The sequence below is a fragment of the Scyliorhinus canicula genome, chromosome 31, assembly GCF_902713615.1.
Source record: "Scyliorhinus canicula chromosome 31, sScyCan1.1, whole genome shotgun sequence".
Lineage (NCBI taxonomy): Eukaryota > Metazoa > Chordata > Chondrichthyes > Carcharhiniformes > Scyliorhinidae > Scyliorhinus > Scyliorhinus canicula.
The window spans coordinates 3520769-3535790 of record NC_052176.1 but is presented as its reverse complement, the minus strand read 5'-3'; the positions used below and the strand labels follow the sequence as shown (position 1 = coordinate 3535790).

General features: G+C 50.6%; 1 protein-coding gene across 1 annotated transcript in view; it reads right to left on the bottom strand.

Annotated features, from left to right (window-relative positions):
- Nucleotides 1–14728, bottom strand: part of LOC119958954 (copper chaperone for superoxide dismutase-like) — a 28585-nt gene extending 13857 nt beyond the window's left edge. The window contains exons 1-3 of the mRNA XM_038787477.1: nt 14618–14728; nt 10689–10761; nt 912–1049 (exon numbers count right to left, since the gene is read on the bottom strand). Of these exons, the coding sequence (XP_038643405.1) occupies nt 912–1049; nt 10689–10761; nt 14618–14650 (244 nt within the window). The 5' untranslated portion in view covers nt 14651–14728. The remainder of the gene's footprint in view (nt 1–911; nt 1050–10688; nt 10762–14617) is intronic.
- Between the last annotated feature and the right edge of the window lie 294 nt (nt 14729–15022).

Here is a 15022-nt window from a genome sequence, read left to right as displayed (position 1 = left end):
CTCTACACTGTCCCCCATCAAACACTCCCAGGACAGGTACAGCACGGGGTTAGATACAGTGTAAAGCTCCCTCTACACTGTCCCCATCAAACACTCCCAGGACAGGTACAGCACAGGGTTAGATACAGAGTAAAGCCCCCTCTACACTGTCCCCATCAAACACTCCCAGGACAGGTACAGCACGGGGTTAGATACAGAGTAAAGCTCCCTCTACACTGTCCCCCATCAAACACTCCCAGGACAGGTACAGCACGGGGTTAGATACAGAGTAAAGCTCCCTCTACACTGTCCCCATCAAACACTCCCAGGACAGGTACAGCACGGGGTTAGATACAGAGTAAAGCTCCGTCTACACTGTCCCCATCAAACACTCCCAGGACAGGTACAGCACAGGGTTAGATACAGAGTAAAGCTCCCTCTACACTGTCCCCATCAAACACTCCCAGGACAGGTACAGCACGCGGTTAGATACAGAGTAAAGCTCCCTCTACACTGTCCCCATCAAATACCCCCAGGACAGGTACAGCACGGGGTTAGATACAGAGTAACGCTCCCTCTACACTGTCCCCATCAAACACTCCCAGGACAGGTACAGCACGGGGTTAGATACAGAGTAACGCTCCCTCTACACTGTCCCCATCAAACACTCCCAGGACAGGTACAGCACGGGGTTAGATACAGAGTAACGCTCCCTCTACACTGTCCCCATCAAACACTCCCAGGACAGGTACAGCACGGGGTTAGATACAGAGTAACGCTCCCTCTACACTGTCCCCATCAAACACTCGCAGGACAGGTACAGCACGGGGTTAGATACAGAGTAAAGCTCCCTCTACACTGTCCCCATCAAACACTCGCAGAAGGGCTCGGCCTGAACCCTGATACCAGCCGGTAGTTTGGGATATACTCACTGAAGCTTGAAGGGCCCATTCCCTTCAACACGGCCCGTCTCCCTGAGCTCTCGATTAGCGCCTGCACTTCCCCGGATGTCAGTGTTGTGTCAATTAGAACCTGCTCCGTGCCGACATTAATATCCACGCCGTGGATCCCTGCAACATAACAAAGAGCGGTGAGTGAGCGCACACTTCCTGCATCAGTCTCCAATCCCTACACACTGGCCAGATGGACCGGCTGAAGGCAGGCTCTCACAGTTATCAGTATACCTCCCATCTCCTGCTAACCAGCCCCACCCTCAAAGTGCCAACTCGTCCAATTAGTGCAGTTTCTAACAGAGCATCTTTGATTCCGCAGACTTTTGGAAAGGGGGTGCACACATTCACACTCAAGTCACACACACTCACATGCAGAACACCCACACTCACACACACAACACTACGTGTACCTACACACTCACTCACACACAGAACACCATGTGTACACACACAGAACACCATGTGTACACATACACTCACTCACACACAGAACACCATGTGTACACACACTCACTCACACACAGAACACCATGTGTACACACACACTCACTCACACACAGAACACCATGTGTACACACACTCACTCACACACAGAACACCATGCGCACACACACTCACTCACACAGAACACCATCTGTACACACACACACTCACATGCAGAACACCCACACTCACACACACAACACTACGTGTACCTACACACTCACTCACTCACACACAGAACACCATGTGTACACACACAGAACACCATGTGTACACACACACTCACTCACACACAGAACACCATGTGTACACACACTCACTCACACACAGAACACCATCTGTACACACACACACTCACATGCAGAACACCATGTGTACACACACTCACTCACACACAGAACACCATCTGTACACACACACACTCACATGCAGAACACCCACACACACACAGAACACCATGTGTGCACACACTCACACACTCAGGACACCATGTGTACACACACTCACTCACACAGAATACCATGTGTACACACACTCACTCACACAGAATACCATGTGTACACACACTCACTCACACAGAATACCATGTGTACACACACTCACTCACACAGAATACCATGTGTACACACACTCACTCACACAGAATACCATGTGTACACACACTCACTCACACAGAATACCATGTGTACACACACTCACTCACACAGAATACCATGTGTACACACACTCACTCACACAGAATACCATGTGTACACACACTCACTCACACAGAATACCATGTGTACACACACTCACTCACACAGAATACCATGTGTACACACACTCACTCACACAGAATACCATGTGTACACACACTCACTCACACAGAATACCATGTGTACACACACTCACTCACACAGAATACCATGTGTACACACACTCACTCACACAGAATACCATGTGTACACACACTCACTCACACAGAATACCATGTGCACACACACTCACACAGAACACCATGTGTACACACACAGAACACCATGTGTACACACACTCACACAGAACACCATGTACACACTCACTCACACGGAGAACACCATGTGTACACATACCCTCACACAGGACACCATGTGTACACACACTCACTCACAGAACACCATGTGTACACACACAGAACACCATGTACACACACACACACAGAACACCATGTGTACACACACTCAGAGACCATATGTGTACACACTCTCACACACAGAACACCATGTGTACACTCACTCACACAGAACACCATGTGTACACACACAGAACACCATGTGTACACTCACTCACACAGAACACCATGTACACACACTCACACACACAGAACTCCATGTACACACACTCACACACACAGAACACCATGTACACACACACACACACACAGAACACCATGTACACACACTCACACACACAGAACACCATGTGTACACACACTCACACACAGAGAACACCATGTGTACACACACACTCACAGAGAACACCATGTGTACACACACACTCACAGAGAACACCATGTGTACACACACTCTCACACACAGAACACCATGTGTACACACACTCTCACACACAGAACACCATCTGTACACACAGTCTCACACACAGAACACCGTGTGTACACACACTCTCACACACAGAACACCGTGTGTGCACACACTCACTCACACAGAACACCATGTGTGTACACACTCACACAGGACACCGTTTGTACACACATTCACTCAGACAGAACACCATGTGTACACACACTCACTCACACACAGAACACCATGCGCACACACACTCACTCACACAGGACACCATCTGTACACACACACACTCACATGCAGAACACCCACACTCACACACAGAACACCATGTGTGCACACACTCACACACTCAGGACACCATGTGTACACACACTCACTCACACAGAATACCATGTGTACACACACTCACTCACACAGAATACCATGTGTACACACACTCACTCACACAGAATACCATGTGTACACACACTCACTCACACAGAATACCATGTGTACACACACTCACTCACACAGAATACCATGTGTACACACACTCACTCACACAGAATACCATGTGTACACACACTCACTCACACAGAATACCATGTGTACACACACTCACTCACACAGAATACCATGTGTACACACACTCACTCACACAGAATACCATGTGTACACACACTCACTCACACAGAATACCATGTGTACACACACTCACTCACACAGAATACCATGTGTACACACACTCACTCACACAGAATACCATGTGTACACACACTCACTCACACAGAATACCATGTGTACACACACTCACACAGAATACCATGTGTACACACACTCACTCACACAGAATACCATGTGCACACACACTCACTCACACAGAATACCATGTGCACACACACTCACACAGAACACCATGTGTACAGACACTCACTCACACAGAATACCATGTGTACACACACTCACTCACACAGAATACCATGTGTACACACACTCACTCACACAGAATACCATGTGTACACACACTCACTCACACAGAATACCATGTGCACACACACTCGCACAGAATACCATGTGTACACACACTCACTCACACAGAATACCATGTGCACACACACTCACACAGAACACCATGTACACACTCACACGGAGAACACCATGTGTACACACACACACTCACACAGAACACCATGTACACACTCACTCACACGGAGAACACCATGTGTACACACACTCACTCACACGGAGAACACCATGCGTACACACACTCTCACACAGAACTCCATGTACACACTCACTCACACGGAGAACACCATGTGTACACATACCCTCACACAGGACACCATGTGTACACACACAGAACACCATGTACACACTCACTCACACGGAGAACACCATGTGTACACATACCCTCACACAGGACACCATGTGTACACATACCCTCACACAGGACACCATGTGTACACACACAGAACACCATGTACACACACACACACAGAACACCATGTGTACACTCACTCACACAGAACACCATGTGTACACACACACACACACAAACACCATGTACACACACACACACAGAACACCATGTGTACACACACTCAGAGACCATATGTGTACACACTCTCACACACAGAACACCATGTGTACACTCACTCACACAGAACACCATGTGTACACACACAGAACACCATGTACACACACACACACACACACAGAACTCCATGTACACACACTCACACACACAGAACACCATGTACACACACTCACACACACAGAACACCATGTACACACACTCACACACACAGAACACCATGTACACACACTCACACACACAGAGAACACCATGTGTACACACACACTCAGAGAACACCATGTGTACACACACTCTCACACACAGAACACCATGTGTACACACACTCTCACACACAGAACACCATGTGTACACACACTCTCACACACAGAACACCATGTGTACACACACTCTCACAGAACACCATGTGTACACACACAGAACACCATGTGTACACTCACACACACAGAACTCCATGTACACACACACACACACACACACACACAGAACTCCATGTACACACACACACACACAGAACTCCATGTACACACACACACACACACACAGAACACCATGTACACACACACAGAACACCATGTGTACACTCACTCACACAGAACACCATGTACACACACACAGAACACCATGTGTACACTCACTCACACAGAACACCATGTACACACACTCACACACAGAACTCCATGTACACACACACACACACACACACACACACACACAGAACACCATGTACACACACTCACACACACAGAACACCATGTACACACACTCACACGTTTACACAGAACACCATGTACACACACACACACACACAGAACACCATGTACACACACTCACACACACAGAGAACACCATGTGTACACACACACTCACAGAGAACACCATGTGTACACACACTCTCACACACAGAACACCAGGTGTACACACACTCACACACAGAGAACACCATGTGTACACACACACTCACAGAGAACACCATGTGTACACACACACTCACAGAGAACACCATGTGTACACACACACACACAGAACTCCATGTACACACACTCACACACACAGAACACCATGTACACACACTCACACACACAGAACACCATGTACACACACTCTCACACACAGAACACCATGTGTACACACACTCTCACACACAGAACACCATCTGTACACACAGTCTCACACACAGAACACCGTGTGTACACACACTCTCACACACAGAACACCGTGTGTGCACACACTCACTCACACAGAACACCATGTGTGTACACACTCACACAGGACACCGTTTGTACACACATTCACTCAGACAGAACACCATGTGTACACACACTCACTCACACACAGAACACCATGCGCACACACACTCACTCACACAGGACACCATCTGTACACACACACACACATGCAGAACACCCACACTCACACACAGAACACCATGTGTGCACACACTCACACACTCAGGACACCATGTGTACACACACTCACTCACACAGAATACCATGTGTACACACACTCACTCACACAGAATATCATGCGTACACACACTCTCACACAGAACTCCATGTGTACACACAGAACACCATGTACACACACACACACACAGAACACCATGTGTACACATACCCTCACACAGGACACCATGTGTACACACACAGAACACCATGTACACACACACACACACAGAACACCATGTGTACACACACTCAGAGACCATATGTGTACACACTCTCACACACAGAACACCATGTGTACACTCACTCACACAGAACACCATGTGTACACACACAGAACACCATGTACACACACACAGAACACCATGTGTACACTCACTCACACAGAACACCATGTGTACACACACAGAACACCATGTACACACACACACAGAACACCATGTGTACACTCACTCACACAGAACACCATGTGTACACACACAGAACACCATGTACACACACACACACAAACACCATGTACACACACACACACACACAGAACTCCATGTACACACTCACACACACAGAACACCATGTACACACACTCACACACACAGAACACCATGTGTACACACAGTCTCACACACAGAACACCATGTACACACACTCACACACACAGAACACCATGTACACACACTCACACACACAGAGAACACCATGTGTACACACACACTCACAGAGAACACCATGTGTACACACACTCTCACACACAGAACACCATGTGTACACACACTCTCACACACAGAACACCATGTGTACACACACTCTCACAGAACACCATGTGTACACACACAGAACACCATGTGTACACTCACTCACACAGAACACCATGTACACACACTCACACACACAGAACTCCATGTACACACACACACACACACACACACACAGAACTCCATGTACACACACACACACACAGAACTCCATGTACACACACACACACACACACAGAACACCATGTACACACACACAGAACACCATGTGTACACTCACTCACACAGAACACCATGTGTACACACACAGAACACCATGTGTACACTCACTCACACAGAACACCATGTACACACACTCACACACACAGAACTCCATGTACACACACACACACACACACACACACAGAACGCCATGTACACACACTCACACACACAGAACACCATGTACACACACTCACACGTTTACACAGAACACCATGTACACACACACACACACACAGAACACCATGTACACACACTCACACACACAGAGAACACCATGTGTACACACACACTCACAGAGAACACCATGTGTACACACACTCTCACACACAGAACACCAGGTGTACACACACTCACACACAGAGAACACCATGTGTACACACACACTCACAGAGAACACCATGTGTACACACACACTCACAGAGAACACCATGTGTACACACACACACACAGAACTCCATGTACACACACTCACACACACAGAACACCATGTACACACACTCACACACACAGAACACCATGTACACACACTCTCACACACAGAACACCATGTGTACACACACTCTCACACACAGAACACCATCTGTACACACAGTCTCACACACAGAACACCGTGTGTACACACACTCTCACACACAGAACACCGTGTGTGCACACACTCACTCACACAGAACACCATGTGTGTACACACTCACACAGGACACCGTTTGTACACACATTCACTCACACACAGAACACCATGTACACACACACACAGGACACCATGTGTACACACACAGAACACCATGTGTACACACACTCTCACACAGAACACCATGTACACACACACACTGTCACACAGAACACCATGTACACACACACACACAGAACACCGTGTGTACACACATTCACTCTCACACAGAACACCATGTACACACACACACTGTCACACAGAACACCATGTACACACACACACACACAGAACACCATGTGTACACACACTCACTCACACAGAACACCATGTACACACACACACAGGACACCATGTGTACACACACTCACACACAGAACATCATGCGTACACACACCCTTTCACACACTTGGGTAGAATACCACATGCACACACTCACACACTCTCACACGCACGTCACACGCCTACAGAACGACACACGCACTGTGTCACACACTCTCACGCGCACAATGTCACATACACGGAATGACACACACACAGGATGACACGCACACTCACACACCCTCTCACATGCACAATGCCACACACACACACACAACGACACGCACATTCACACGCATAATGTCGCACACACTCACATGCACAATGTCACACGCACAGAATGGCCCATGCACACACTGTCTCACACGCACACACGCTCTCACAGGCACATTGCCCCCCACACGCACGCACGGACAATCCCGCTGCTGGCGAGGGCGTGCTGGAAAATGCAGCTGCCGAACCGGAGGTACCCGCCCAGTACGGTTTCTTTTCCCCAGCTCGTGTCGCTTTAAGGGTCTGTCAATCTGCTAATGAGTCAATTGATTCATTTGACTGTCCAAAAGGGTGCAAAGGGCGACTTCTGCAAGAAGGGGCTTTGGCAGGGGGAGGAAGCAGACAGACGTGTTATTGAAATCTACAGATAAATCCAGCATTAAGTAAATCTCTCCAGCCTGACACACTGACAGTGCAGTACTTTCTTTTAATATAAATTTAGTGTACCCAGTTCATTTGTTTCCAATTAAGGGGCAATTTAGCGTGGCCAATCCACCTACTCTGCACATCTTTGGGTTGTGGGGGTGAAACCCACGCAGACACGGGGAGAATGTGCGAACTCCACGCGGACGGTGACCCAGGGCCGGGATCGAACCCAGGACCGCGGCGCCGTGAGGCAGCAGTGCTAACCCACTGCGGTGCCCTCACAGCCCACCAGTGAAGGAGTGCTGCTCTGCCAGACGTGCCATTTTGTGGATGGTCTACATTTAACCCGCAGGGGATGTGGGCATCGTTGGGGGAATGCCCAGCGTTTGTTGCCCATCCCGAATTGCCCCCTTCGACGGAGTGTCGCGCTCGACCCATTTCAGAGGGGCTAAGAGAGAGAGAGAGAGAGAGGGGGAGAGAGAAACAGAAGGAGAGAGACGGAGAGGTTTGGGGAGGGGGTTTCAGAGTTTAGGGCCCCTCGACCACATTGCTGAGTGTGTGGGGGGGTGTCTGGAGTCACATGTAGGCCAGACCACAAGGTGTACCACAAGGATCTGTTTGGGGCCGCTGCTGTTTGTCATTTTTATAAATGACCTGGAGGAGGGCGTAGAAGGATGGGTGAGTAAATTTGCCGATGACACTAAAGTCGGTGGAGTTGCGGACAGTGCGGAAGGATTTTACAAGTTACAGAGGGACATAGATAAGCTGCAGAGCTGGGCTGACAGGTGGCAAATGGAGTTTAATGCAGAAAAGTGCGAGGTGATTCATTCTGGAAGGAATAACAGGAAGACAGAGTACTGGGCGAATGGCAAGATTCTTGGTAGTGTGGACGAGCAGAGAGATCTCGGTGTCCGTGTCCATAGATCCCTGAAAGTTGCCACCCAGGTCGAGAGGGTTGCTAAGAAGGCGTACGGTGTGTTAGCTTTTATTGGTAGAGGGATTGAGTTTCGGAGCCCTGAGGTCATGTTGCAGCTGTACAAAACTCTGGTGCGGCCGCATTTGGAGTATTGCGTGCAGTTCTGGTCGCCGCATTATAGGAAGGATGTGGAAGCATTGGAAAGGGTACAGAGGAGATTTACCAGGATGTTGCCTGGTATGGAGGGAAGGTCTGATGAGGGAAGGCTGAGGGCTGTTTTCGTTAGAGAGAAGAAGGTTAAGAGGTGACTTAATTGAGGCATACGAGATGATCGGAGGATTAGATAGGGTGGACAGTGAGAGCCTTTTTCCTCGGATGGTGATGTCCAGCACGAGTGGACGTAGCTTTAAATTGAGGGGAGATAGATATAGGACAGATGTCAGAGGTAGGTTCTTTACTCAGAGAGTAGTAAGGGCGTGGAATGCCCTGCCTGCAACAGTAATGGACTCGCCAACACTAAACGCTTTCAAATGGTCATCGGATAGGCATATGGACGATAAGGGAATAGTGTAGATGGGCTTTAGAGGGGTTTCACAGGTCGGCGCAACATCGAGGGCCGAAGGGCCTGTACTGCGCTGTAATAGAACATAGAACAGTACAGCACCGAACAGGCCCTTCGGCCCTCGATGTTGTGCCGAGCCATGATCACCCTACTTAAACCCATGTAACCCGTATACCCGCAACCCAACAATCCCCCCGTTAACCTTACACTACGGGCAATTTAGCACGGCCAATCCACCTAACCCGCACATCTTTGGACTGTGGGAGGAAACCGGAGCACCCAGAGGAAACCCACGCAGACACGGGGAGGACGTGCAGACTCCACACAGACAGTGACCCAGCCGGGAATCGAACCTGGGACCCTGGAGCTGTGAAGCATTGATGCTAACCACCATGCTACCGTGAGACCCACATAATCTTCTATGTTCTAGACCGGGCTAACGATGGCAGGTTTCCTTCATCTTCGAGAGGGACACCGGGGTGAGGGGTCAGATGGCAGTCACCGCCTCGTGTCCAGCATCCTGACGCAGGAGAGCAAACAGACTCTGTGTCGGTATAAATTGGAGAGACGCAACCTCAGGGCGAACCTACCATTGACTCCAGACAGGGTGCTCCGGATATCGTTGGCACAACTCTCGCAACTCATCTGCACTGCAAACTCCAGCTGAAAACACACACTGGCATTCAGATAGCAGCTCTTAATAAGGTCAAGCAGCCCAACGTCTCGTCGCCAAAATAAACACCCCAAGCATCATAACTGAATGTTCGCACAAGAGCTCACGCCGTCGGGCAAGGGACTCAGACTTAAGAAGCTTTGAGGGAGACAGAGACAGAGAGACAGAGAGAGGGAGACAGAGAGAGGGAGACAGAGACAGAGAGAGAGAGAGAGAGACAGAGAGAGGAGAGAGAGAGAGAGAGACACACACAGAGAGAAAGAGAGAGACAGAGAGAAAGAGAGAGACAGAGAGAAGGGGACAGAGAAAGGGAGAGAGAAAGAACGAGTATGAGAGACAGAAGGAGACACAGAGAGACAGAAGGAGACAGAAGGAGACAGAAGGAGACAGAAGGAGAGACAGAAGGAGAGACAGAAGGAGACAGAAGGAGACAGAAGGAGACAGAAGGAGACAGAAGGAGACACAGAGAGAGAGAAGGAGAGAGAAGGAGAGAGAAGGAGAGAGAAGGAGAGAGAAGGAGAGAGAAGGAGAGAGAAGGAGAGAGAAGGAGAGAGAAGGAGAGAGAAGGAGAGAGAAGGAGAGAGAAGGAGAGAGAAGGAGAGAGAAGGAGAGAGAAGGAGAGAGAAGGAGAGAGACAGAAGGAGACAGAAGGAGACAGGAGACAGAGAGAGACAGGAGACAGAGAGAGACAGGAGACAGAGAGAGACAGGAGACAGAGAGAGACAGGAGACAGAGAGAGACAGGAGACAGAGAGAGACAGGAGACAGAGAGAGACAGGAGACAGAGAGAGACAGGAGACAGAGAGAGACAGGAGACAGAGAGAGACAGGAGACAGAGAGAGACAGGAGACAGAGAGAGACAGGAGACAGAGAGAGACAGGAGACAGAGAGAGACAGGAGACAGAGAGAGACAGGAGACAGAGAGAGACAGGAGACAGAGAGAGACAGGAGACAGAGAGAGACAGGAGACAGAGAGAGACAGGAGGCAGAGAGAGAAAGGAGACAGAGAGAGACAGGAGACAGAGAGAGACAGGAGACAGAGAGAGACAGGAGACAGAGAGAGACAGGAGACAGAGAGAGACAGGAGACAGAGAGAGACAGGAGACAGAGAGAGACAGGAGACAGAGAGAGACAGGAGACAGAGAGAGACAGAGAAGAGAGACAGAGAGAGACAGGAGACAGAGAGAGACAGACTCTTGAAAGAGAGACAGACTGAGAAAGAGAGACAGACTGAGAAAGAGAGACCGAGAGAGAGAAGAGAGAGACCGAGAGAGAGACAGACCGTGAGAGAGAGACAGAGAGAGACAGAATGAGAGAGAGAGACCGAGAGAGAGACAGAATGGGAGAGAGAGACAGAATGGGAGAGAGAGACCGAGAGAGAGAGACAGACCGAGAGAGAGAACGAGAGAGAGAGAGAACGAGAGAGAGAGAGAACGAGAGAGAGAGAGAGAGAGAAACGAGAGAGAGAGAGAACGAGAGAGACAGAGAACGAGAGAGACAGAGAACGAGAGAGAGAGAGAACGAGAGAGAGAGAGAACGAGAGAGAGAGAGAACGAGAGAGAGAGAGAACGAGAGAGAGAGAGAGAAACCGGGAGGGTTGTAGAGGCTGAAGGAGGTTACAGAGATAAGGGAGGGTTGTAGGGGCTGGAGGAGGTTACAGAGATAAGGGAGGGTTGTAGGGGCTGGAGGAGGTTACAGAGATAAGGGAGGGGTGTAGTGGCTGGAGGAGGTTACAGAGATAGGGAGGGTTGTAGGGGCTGGAGGAGTTACTGAGATAGGGAGGGTTGGGGCTGGAGGAGGTTACAGAGATAGGGAGGGTTGTAGGGGCTGGAGGAGGTTACAGAGATAGGGAGGGCTGTAGTGGCTGGAGGAGGTTACAGAGATAGGGAAGGTTGTAGGGGCTGGAGGAGGTTACAGAGATAGGGAGGGGTGTAGGGGCTGGAGGAGGTTACAGAGATAGGGAGAGGTGTAGGGGCTGGAGGAGGTTACAGAGATAGGGAGGGTTGCAGGGGTTGGAGGAGGTTACAGAGATAGGGAGAGTTGTAGGGGCTCTGGAGGAGGTTACAGAGATAGGGAGAGGTGTAGGGGCTGGAGGAGGTTACAGAGATAGGGAGGGTTGCAGGGGTTGGAGGAGGTTACAGAGATAGGGAGAGTTGTAGGGGCTCTGGAGGAGGTTACAGAGATTGGGACGGTTGTAGGGGCTGGAGGAGATTACAGAGATAGGGAGGGTTGTGAGGGTTGGAGGAGGTTACAGAGATAGGGAGGGGTGTAGGGGCTGGAGGAGGTTACAGAGATAGGGAGGGTTGTAGGGGACTGGAGGAGGTTACAGAGATAGGGAGGGTTGTTGGGGCTGGAGGAGGTTACAGAGATAGGGAGGGGTGTAGGGGCTGGAGGAGGTTACAGAGATAGGGAGGGTTGTAGGGGCTGGAGGAGGTTACAGAGATAGGGAGGGTTGTAGGGGCTGGAGGAGGTTACAGAGACAGACGTTTTTAATTAAACAGGTGGATGGTCAGATCTGTTGAAGGCTTGAATGAGGGTTTCATTAGCCGATGATGCGAGGCGGGGCCGAGGTTGAGGGCCGTGTTATGGTGGAACCTTTGGATGGGGTCAAATAGGGCAGCCATGTTGATTGAGTCTGGTCCACTCTGAGGGAATGGCCAGGGAGGTGACGCATGGTTTTGTTTACGATCGAAGACACACACCCTTCAGGCACAGCCGAAGTCTGCCAGACTGCTGTAGCCTGTCTCAAACTAGCAAGTCAACGGGGAAGAAAAAAACGCTTTAAAAAAAAAACAGTTTCCCTCCCCTCTCGAGGTGTCTCTCACCGTGGTCCCACTCCCAGGGGCGACCGCAGGACAGCCAATCCCAATGTGCAAATTGGAGGGCTATTCGACTGCGTGGGGCGTCACCCACCTCGGCCGTCAGGCCCAACCGCGCGCACGTCCGGGCGCAGGCTCACCCTCCTAGAGGAGCCGGCGCCTTCTGATCGGGAGCGGGAGCGAGGTGGGGTGCTCTTTCAGAGGGCCGGCGCAGACCCGATGGGCCGAATGGCCTCCCTTTCGGCACGGTCGGCATTCTGTGAATCTACGAGTCTGAGCGCCGACCCCGCCGCCGCCGCCGACCTGCCGCGTTGAGTGCTTGCCCGAGTCGGCGTGCCACTGAGCGCTACAGATGTGTGATGTCCACCTTGGTCGAACAACCGCCGTGGTGACCTGGATGCATTGCGTGCCAGAGTCTCTCTCTCTCTCTCTCACTCTCCTTCCCTCCCTCCCTCTCTCTCTCTGCACAGGGCTAAATCGCCGGCTTTGAAAGCAGACCCAGGCAGCCGCGGGTTCAATTCCCGTACCAGCCTCCCCGAACAGGCGCCGGAACGTGGCGACTAGGGGCTTTTCACAGTAACTTCATTTGAAGCCTACTCGTGACAATAAGCCATTTCTTCTTCTTCTTCTCTCTGTCACCATGACCCGGGCTTCCTGAATCGACGACCCCCACCTCGCCCCTCCGCCCTGCGCAAACCATGACTCTGCACGATTGCTTGAAACACTTCTGTGTTTGTTTCAACCCATTTCCCAGAAAGATTGCCCAGCCAAACACACACGCACGAATGAAATGGGGAAAGAGGTGGGGGTTTAAATGCCCCCTCCGTCTCCTGCCCGTCCCGCAGGGCGGGCGTGAGGTCGACGTGAAGCACAGGAGCGATGTACCCTGTCGCGAAACAGGGGCGTCGGACAGAGAAGCAAAGCGTCAAGAGGGGCTGCAGCCTGTAAATGTGGCTGCAGACCGGAAAGGATTTAACTGCATTCTACCCAGGGTCGGAGGCTGCTGTGCCTGGGGATCCGCCTCCTACCTTACTGCTCGCCGCACAGTCTGCCCCTGCCATATTGAGTGATCCACTTGAACCTTTCCCCTCCACGAGCTCTGACCCGGCAGCAAATCCCTCCCAGCTGTTGCCACTCAGTTAAAATACCTCCCCAATTTTGTGCTCAGAATCCTTAAAGGGACACTGCCCCCTGTAGCAATCTGACTCTGGCTGTGTGCACTCACTCGAAACAAACGCCCGCACCCTTTAATATCCCACCCAGTCTAATCCCACCCTCTCCCCCCCTCACCCGTTAAAATCCCACCCAGTCTAATCCCACCCTCTCCCCCCTCACCCGTTAATATCCCACCCAGTCTAATCCCACTCTCCCCCTCACTCCCCACACCCTTTAATATCCCACCCAGTCTAACCCCACTCACTCCCCGCACCCTT